A 10,000-nucleotide genomic window follows, 5' to 3' on the forward strand; every position below is an offset into this window, starting at 1 on the left:
GAGAGTAGATGTTTATTGCATTTCTTTACAGCTGTTTCGTAATCTTATTAGTTACATCATTTTTCTAATCTACTCTATTTATATATTTTCTCTCCATCATTTATTTCTTTATTGCGCAAAGGGGGCTAAACATTGAGAGGAAAAACAAGGACAGACAAAGGGATTAAGTCTGTTACATCAACCTCAGTGCGTAACTGGTACCTATTTAATTGACTCCAAAAGGATGAAAGGCAAAGTCAACCTCAGCAGAATTTGAACTCAGAATGTAACAGCAGATGAAATACCTATTTCTTTATTACCCACAAGGGGCTAAACACAGAGAGGACAAACAAGGACAGACAAACGGATTAAGTCGATTATATCGACCCCAGTGCGTAACTGGTACTTATTTAAATGACCCCGAAAGGATGAAAGACAAAGTTGACCTCAGCAGAATTTGAACTCAGAACATAACGGCAGATGAAATACTGCTAAGTATTTTGCCCGGCATGCTAACGATTCTGCCAGCTTGCCACCCTTGTGCTACCTGGATTTTCAGAATAATACAAAGGTAAACCCTAACCTCTATCACAGTCATTCTCGTTAGCCATACAATTGATGGAGTGCTTAATGTGAGATCTGCAGGGTTCTTCAAATACTTATTACTACTATGTCACAGTTACATGACCATGCAAACAGACAATCGGATATTGTTACACATCGCTGGTCACAATGCACTTTGTATTGTTTTTTAGCATTCAAATGATACCACCCCACTGGTTAAGCAAACAGGCCAACATTCCCTCTGGTCTGAAGGTGAGCCCATTGTAGAGTTAACTATTTACAGCTGAGTGAACTGGAGTAATGTGAATTGAAGGGGTTTTTCCCCACAACAATTTATAGGGGCTTGTTTCCCGCTTTCATGGCATATATATTCCCAACCTGGACGGGATGCTAGTCCATCACATCATTTTTGCCAGATGAGTGGACTGGAGCAACGTGAAATGAAGTGTTTTGCTCAAGAACACAATGCGTTACCCGGTCTAGGAATCAAAACCACAATCTTACAATCATGAGTCCAACACACTAACCACTAAGCCATATGCCTCCACGACACAACATGCTGTTCAGTCTGGGAACTGAACCCACAATCTAGCAGTCATGAGTGTGACACCCTAACCACCCTAACCAGAAGGACCTCTCGGCTGAGAGAGGGGTGTAGAGGACATACCTGGATGTATGGATTGCCACAGTTTTACTTAGCTTGATGTGCTTTCTCAAACACAGCAAACCACCAGAACTGTCAGTCTTCTAACATTTCCTCCGTGGGGCCCCAACATCTGAAGATCCTTTCTCACTACTTCATCCCACAACCTCCTGGGTCCACCTCTTCCACAGCCCAGCCCCCCCCCCGCCACAGGTGCCCTAAGATATGCAACACTTGAGAAAGGAACAGAACAGTTGAGGATATAAATACTTTTGGCCAGAGGTCTACACGGTCGAAATTGACCTGGTACAAAACCACCACAACAACAACAACAACAAAGACAACAGCAACAGCAGCAGCAGCAGCAGCAACAATAACTTCTCATATTCTTAAGCAATACAATTTAAGTTGTAACATCTTTTGTCATAAAATCCTTCTCTTCTTATTGGTTTGCGATTGTGCTTGTTGTACATTTAAAGCCTGGCTTAATAATTATAGCAATACAATAATTCTAGTTATTGGAGTTTGTAATCAAATGAATTAGAATTCTTGTTGAGGATTTGGGATTTTAATTCCAAGAATCTAAGATATAGATAAGGCAGAATGGAGAGGTGTGTGTATGTGTGTGTGTGTGTGAAAGAGAGAAAGAAGAGGGGTGTGAAGGGTAGAAAGAGACCGAGTGTATACATGTACATGTGTGTATGTGTGAGAGAGAGGGTGCAGTGTGTGTGGGTGTGAAAAGAGGAAAGGGTGAATAAGAGGGGGAGAGAGAGAGAGGGAGTAAAAGGAAAAATGTAGGGGTCGACGTACATCTGGCATAAAGTTAGGGACAATAAGATGGCATTAATCTATTTCATGAAATCAAATGTATATTTTGTACTGGACTTTGCCAACTCCATTGACAATAATAATAATAATAATAATAATAATAATTATAGCAACAACAACAAGAATACAATAGTAATTATTATTTATTTCCATTCTTCTCATTCTTGCTAATCAATAAATACCAAGAAATGGTTCAAACTAGACAATTTATTCAAATTCTAAGACCAAACCAAGATGTTTATCTCTCTGCTGAGCTGGTTGCAAATCCTTAAGATTGAGGTCCAATATCATACATGGTGAAAGAGTTATGCTCTTCTCCCCCCTCTCCCCTCTCTCACAATGTCTCTCTCTTTCTTAGTTTCATACTCTGTGGGTGGGTGTGTATCTCTGTTCCCCCTCTCTCTTTCACTATTTCTCTCTTTCTCTGAGTTTCACTTTCACTTTCTGTTTCCTTATCTCTCTGTTTCACTTTGTCTCTCCCTCTCTCTCCCTCTCTCTCACAATATCTATTTCTTTGTTTCACAGTGTGCATATGTGTGTGTGTGTGTCTCTCTCTCTCTCTCCCTTCCCCTCTTTGTTTCACTATTTCTCTCTCTGTTTCACTCTCTCTCACTCTTTCACTTTCTATTTCCTTGCCTCTCTTTCTCCTCCCTCTACCCCTACAATCCCTTTACATTTCCACCCCAAAAACGGGAGTCGTTGGGGGGGGGTGAGCATTGGTGGCCTCAATATTATTACAATTGCTTGAGCTGTTGGAAGACGGGGGGGGAGGCATGACAGTGGTACAGGGGGAGGGGGAGAGACAGCAGAAGCTTTAGTAACGGTGGTCATTGTAGTACCACCGGTGGAGATGGTAATGTCAGTGGTGGTGGTGGTGGTGGTATTGGAGAGGAATTCTGAAGAGTTGTCTGATAACATCAGTTAATTAACCAACAAATACCAAAGTTGGCAGGATTTTAGACTCTAGCATAGGAAGTAGTAGCCTACCGACTTCTTGTAGAGGTGGAAGTGGCGATGGTGGTGGTGGTGGTAGTAGTAGTAGTAATGGTTGTGGTGGTGGTTGTAGTAGTAGTAGTAATGGTGGTGATGGTGGTGGTGGTGGTAGTAGTAGTAGTAGTAGTAGTAGTAGTAGTTGCTGTTGTTGTTATTCTTAGTGATTTGATCAACATTGTTGTTGTTGCTGTTGTTGTTGCTATATTGTTCTTGTGACAACTGATGCTGTTGATGGTAGTTATGATGATGGTAGTGGGTGGTGGTGGTGGTGGTGGTGGTGGTGGTGGTGGCAGTGGAAGTAGTAGTGGTGGTGGTGGTGGTGGTGGTTATATTTTGTAGCAATTTCCTGCTCTTGGACTGAAAATGTGTGGCCTTCAACGTGGGACTCAATAAGAATTTCACAGCATCAAAGATGCATGGGTATGTTAGATGTACCCCTATTTCAGCAGTGCATATTCAGAAAAAATAGATTTTAGTGCATTAAAGCATGCAAAATTTAAAATAACTTCAGGGTGGCAAACTGGCAATATTCTTAGCAGCATTTCGACCATCTTTACATTCTGAGTTTGAATTCCACTGAGGTTGTCTTTGCCTTTATTCCTTTCGGGACCAATAAAACAAGGACCAGTTGAGCACTGGGGTCGATGTAATCAATTTGCCCGCTCCACCGAACTTGCTGGCCTTGTGCCAAAATTTGAAATCACTACTTAAAGCACTCTAAGACAACGAGCTGGCAGAATCGTTAGCCCACCAGGCAAAATGGCTAGCAGCATTTTTTCTGTCTTTACACACTGTGTTCAAATTATACCAAGGTAGACTTTGCCTTTCATCCTTTCTGGGTTGATAAAATAAATACCAGTTGATTACTGGGGGTGATGAGATCAACTTACCCCCTCCTGAAATTGCTGACCTTCATCATCATCGTCATTAAATGTCTGCTTTCCATGCTGGCATGAGTTGGACAGTTTGACTGAGGACTAGTGAGCCAGAAAGCTGCACCAGGCTCAGTCTGATCTGACAAAGTTTCTACAGCTGGATGTCCTTCCTAATGCCAATCACTCCAAGAATGTAGTGGGTGCTTTTATGAGCCACCGGCACAAGGGCCGGTCAGGCAGTTCTGGCAACAACCATGCTAAAAAGGTGTTTTTTATGTGCTACCTGCATGGGAGCCAGTCCAGCGGCACTGGCAATGATCACACTCAAATGGTGCTTTTTACATGCCACTGGCATGGGAGCCAATCAGCGACCCTGGCAATGACCATGCTCAGATGTTGCTTTTAACGTTCCACTGGCATGAGTGCCAATCAGGTGGTATGTATATATATATATATGTATATATATATATATATATATATATATATATATACATACATATATACAACGGGCTTCTTTCAGTTTCCGTCTACCAAATCCACTCACAAGGCTTTTGTCGGCCCGAGGCTATAGTAGAAGACACTTGCCCATGGTGCCACACAGTAGGAATGAACCCAGAACCATGTGGTTGGTAAGCAAGTTACTTACCACTTAGCCACTCCCGCGCCTATTGTATATAAAAAATAAATTAGCAGTAAAGTTGAGCATAAAGCAAGAAATCAAGATAGTCAAAATATCCCACTTGATTACGATAATAAAACATACAAGAAAAAATGAAGCAGAATTGGACATTTTAGGTGACGAACTGGCAGAAACGTTAGCACGCCAGGCGAAATGCTTAGCGGAATTTCGTCTGCCGTTATGTTCTAAGTTCAAATTCCACCGAGGTTGACTTTGCTTTTCATCCTTTCAGGATTGATTAAATAAGTACCAGTTACGCACTGGGGTCGATATAATCGACTTAATCCATTTGTCTGTTCTTGTTTGTCCTCTCTGTGTTTAGCCCCTTGTGGGTAGTAAAGAAATAGGTATTTCGTCTGCCATTACATTCTGAGTTCAAGTTGCAGCTAGACAAACGGATTAAGTCAATTATATCGACCCCAGTGCATAACTGGTACTTATTTAATCGACCCCGAAAGGATGAAAGGCAAAGTTGACCTCAGCGGAATTTGAACTCAGAACGTAGCAGCAGACGAAATACCACTAATCATTTCGCCCAGCGTGCTAATATTTCTGCCAGCTCGCCATCTTAAGAATTATATATTCTTTTCTGCTCTAGGCACAATACAGTAATTTTCAAAGACTCTACTTACCCATAACATTCAAAGCAGTGACGGTCATTGGAAATGCAATTCTGGAAAATACAAGTTGAACATAAAACATGTTATATCAAGAATCTTGCTCCATCAATTCTTTACCCTACTTCTGTATTCCATGTTTTGATATACATCTTAAGATCAAAGCTGTTTTTTGTTTAGTAGCAGATTTAATTTATCACCCTGTTTAACGCTAACCTCTTTCTCTTGGCTGCTTTGAGCAGGGATAAACATAGTATACTCTTTGAAGTGGGTGATGCTAGGAAGGACATCCAGCTGTAGTAATAATACCAAAAATGGAGCAGACAAATGGGACACGATCCACTGACCCCTCTAGCAAAGCAATAACTTTGAATAAAAACATGCTTGGACCCTGATGACCTGTGCACCTGATGCCAGCATGGAAAGCAGGTGTAAAATGATAATGCTGAGAGCTAATGGTAGTACTATTGTGTACTATTGTACTATTGTGTACTATAGTACTATTGTGTACTAAGGCAGCAAGCTGGCAGAAACGTTAGCATGCTGGGTGAAATGCTTTGTGGTATTTCGTCTGCCATTATGTTCTGAGTTCAAATTCCGCCGAGGTCGACTTTGCCTTTCATCCTTTCGGGGTCAATTAAATAAGCACCAGTTACGCACTGGTGTCGATATAATCGACTTAATCTGTTTGTCTGTCCTTGTTTGTCCTCTCTGTGTTTATCCCCCTGTGAGTAGTAAAGAAATAAGTAGTACCATTGTGTAGTATCTTTTACTTCAATCATTGGACGGTGGCCATGCTGGAGCACTGCCTTGAAGGATTTAGTAATGGTTTTTTATTGGTTTTTGACACTAAGTTCTCAGTTGTGTGATTAAATGAGATACCTACATTGAATTTGCATAAAAGTGGTTGAATATACCTCAGAAATGTACCTTTAATATCACTCTCAGGTGAGTGACAAGGTGAAACCTTTAAATTACATCCAGCCGGCTTCAACAAAGTTTCCCTCTACTTAAATTCACTCAAAAGGCTTGGGTCAACATGAAAGTATGATAAAACACAATTTTCCAAGATGCTCTGCAGCAAACTTCAACCCCAAGACCTCATGTCCGTGAAGCAAACATCTTGACCATTTAGTCATAGTACACCCACATTCAGTGGCACAGTGCCATATTCTATCTACCAGGTGAAAAGTCCTGTTGTTGTTATCATCTCTGCCTACTACACTACTTGTAGTTTGGAGTACCCAGGTCATTTAGTGACCCTTTGACCCTGCAGAAATTTCTTTAGCATAATATAATTTGTGTAGAGGCACGTGGCTTAGTGGTTAGGGTGTCAGCATCATGATCGTAAGATTGTGATTTCGATTCCTGGACCGGGCGACGCATTATGTTCTTGAGCAAAACACTTCATTTCACTGACCTTGTGCAGCAATTTCCAGTCCACTCAGCTGGCAAAAATGAGCAACGCTGCGATGGACAGGCATCCCGTCCAGCTGTGGAATGCATACACCATAGAAACCAGGAAACCGGGCCTATGAGCCTGGCTAGGCTTTAAAAGGGCACATTTATTTATTTTTTTATATATAATTTGTACCTACACACATACACACACAGATGTATTGGGGCAGCTGGAGTTTACTGAACTGGATATAGTAAATATTTACAGGAGACCAATGGTGGAATAAAAAGCAATGTTGAAGGTGACTGAAAGAATTTGAACTCAGTTGTTAATTAACAAAACTAATTACTGCTCAGCACACTTACCATCTGTGCCTCCCTTACAGACCTGATAAGCTCCTAATGAATTACATTACAATAATAGTAATAACAAGAGCACTCAGAGAGCACAAACCTCTGCCAAGGCAACACCAACATCTTCTCAATGATTAACCAGAGATGACATTTAAAATGAGAATATCTGAAATAAACTTGACTGCTCTCACAAGTGAGAATACTAAAAAATTAACCTGACTGCTCCCAAAAATTAAGTAAAAAAGCAGGAAAAATAATCCAGAATTCTTGTCCAGCACCAGATCGATCCCAAAATCTAATCAGTTTGTGCCAGTCATGAGACCAAACATCCCTGAAAGTTTCATCTGAACCCATCCAGCAGTTCTTGAGATATCTTGTCCACAGACAAATAAACAAACATGACTGAAAACAATACCTCTGTCTTTGCTAAGATGGAGTTAATAATGGGTTCAAATATAAGCACAAGGCTAGTAATTTTAGGGAGCTGAGGCTTGTTGCATGTTTATATATTTTATGATTTAAGTTTGCCTATTTCCAAAATATCTGAGAATTGAAATTTTAAACAAAGTTTCATATTATACATTAGAGAGGATTAATAAAGTTAGTTGATTAATTATCATTAATTATGATCATGGAACAATTCTGTAAATGTTACCCCAGTACATGACAAGCGAGTCATCATCATCATCATCGGTTAACGTCTGCTTTCCATGCTAGCATGGGTTGGACGATTTTGACTGAGGGCTGGCAAACCAGATGGCTGCACCAGTCTCCAATCTTGATTTGGCAGAGTTTCTACAGCTGGATGCCCCTCCTAACGCCAACCACTCAGAGAGTGTATACTAATATAACAGTATACTAATATAATAACACTGTGCCAACCAGACCACTGAATGTTGTTATACATCACTGGTTACAATGCACTTCTAATTCTTTCTTGATTAAACCATTTTTTTCCACCTTAGCTCAAACTATCTAATTAAATCATCTTCCCATCACCACGGAGGCTTTCCCAGTGGCTTTTCTGATCTCTTCAAAACCACCTTACCGTCTAAGAACCTTGCAACATGTCTGGCCCAGGGAACTTGTGCTTTCAGTATTCTGTGATTACAGAATATAAAAACTGTAATGGTGGGGGTGGGGGGTAAAACATATAGGATAATAGAAAAATCTGTTATATAACACTGGAAATTACTTACCACAACTGATTTAAGGGAATGGACCACAACCCAGTTAATCTCATCAAACAGTTTATCTGAGACCTGGAGAGAAAGACCAAAAAAAAAATTTCAATTCAAAGAATATTTTCAAAAACATGTAAAGGTAAATATCCCCTTCAGTCATGAATGACCATGGGATTGCACCTAGAAAGTTCCCCTCTGAGACAGAAGGCCAGGCAAGGCTGTTTTTATAGAAGACCAGCAGTTGCCAACGCATACCAGTCTGCTTTCTCCAAGCCACTGATGTTATTTAGGAAAAAGCAGCGGCCAATACGGCTTGGCACCAGTGACGTCACAACTCATTTCTACAGCTGAGTGAAGTGGAGGTGCATGAAATAAAGAGCCTTGCTCAAGAACACAACACACAGCCTGGTCCGGGAATTGAACTCACTACCTCATGATTGTGAGATTAATGCTCTAACCACTGAGCCATGCACCTTTACAGGAAAATGTAAATACAGATTATGTTTGCTTTTTATTTCACATTGTCTGAGACTGCCTTCGGTTATGACTGACCATGGGATTGCACCTAGAAAGTTACCCTCCCAGGCACAAGTCCAGGCAAGGATGTTTATGGAAGACCAACAGTCACCTATGTATACCAGCCTCTCTTCTCCAAGCCATCAATGTTATCCAAGGGAAAGGCAAAGGGGCCGATACAGCTTGGCACCAGTGGAGTCAAATCTCATTTCTACAGATAAGTGAATTAGAGCAACGTGAAATGAAGTGTGTTGCTCAAGAACACAACACGCAGTCCAGTCTGAAATTTGAACTCACAACCTCACAATCATAAGCTTGACACTCTAACCACTGAGCCATGTGCCTTCATGATTGCAAATTTTGGCACAAGGCCACAATTATTTTTCAGAAGGGGTTAACTATGCCATCATCATCATCATCGTTTAATGTCCATGTTCCATGCTATCATGGGTGGGACGGTACCACAAGGGCCGGCCAGGCCGAAGCCTGCACCGGACTTCTGTGTCAGTTTTGGCAGGATTTCTACAGCTGGATTTAATCAATACTAAACACATCATCAGTACTTATTTTATTGATCTCCTTGAACTTTCAATAAAAAGGGACATAAGCAAATGCAGTAAGGCCCTTTATTTTTTTTGTATGGCACTTTATTGCTTCTACCTACTACGTATGTTTCATCTGCTCCCTTCTAAGCTAGACTGAATTAAAAATGACTTATTGAATAATAAGTGGAGACACATGGCCTAGTGGTTAGAGCAGCGGACTCGCGGTCGAAGAATCATGGGTTCAAATCTCAGATCGGGTGATGTGTGTGTTTATGAGTGAAACACCTAAGCTCCACGCGGCTCCGGCAGAAGGTAATAGCAAACTTCAGCTGACTCTTTCGCCACAACTTTCTCTCACTCTTTCCTCCTGCATCTAGCAGCTCACCTGCGACAGACCAGCGTCCCGTCCAGGTGGGGAACCTATACGCCAAGGAAACCAGGAAACCGGCCCTTATGAGCCAGGCGTGGCTCGAGAAGGAACAAACAAACAATTATTGAACAATAAAAGAAACAAACGCTGCTTTGACCAAACCTCTTTGCCACGAGTACTTTCCAGGTAAAGTCGTAGATTCTGTACAGTCCATTTGCCACCATGTACAGCATTGTAGTCTTCCTAAAAGAAAAATGGAAACAGTTTAAACTGATTCTAATGGCAGAAACACATATTTTGTACCACACACACACACACACACACACTTATAATCATCATCATCATCATCATCATCGTTTAGCATCCGTTTTCCATGCTAGCATGGGTTGGACAGTTCTACTGGGGTCTGTGAAGCCAGAAGGCTTCATCAGGCCCAGTCAAATCTGGCAGTGTTT

General features: G+C 41.2%; 1 protein-coding gene across 1 annotated transcript in view; it reads right to left on the minus strand.

Annotated features, from left to right (window-relative positions):
- The window catches only part of LOC115214205 (probable tubulin polyglutamylase TTLL1), a 45,762-nt gene that overhangs the window by 9,881 nt on the left and 25,881 nt on the right, over window positions 1-10,000 (minus strand). Inside the window, exons 9-11 of the mRNA XM_029783311.2 lie at window positions 9,708-9,788; window positions 8,130-8,192; window positions 5,194-5,234 (exon numbers count right to left, since the gene is read on the minus strand). Of these exons, the coding sequence (XP_029639171.1) occupies window positions 5,194-5,234; window positions 8,130-8,192; window positions 9,708-9,788 (185 nt within the window). The remainder of the gene's footprint in view (window positions 1-5,193; window positions 5,235-8,129; window positions 8,193-9,707; window positions 9,789-10,000) is intronic.

The sequence above is a fragment of the Octopus sinensis genome, linkage group LG7, assembly GCF_006345805.1.
Source record: "Octopus sinensis linkage group LG7, ASM634580v1, whole genome shotgun sequence".
Lineage (NCBI taxonomy): Eukaryota > Metazoa > Mollusca > Cephalopoda > Octopoda > Octopodidae > Octopus > Octopus sinensis.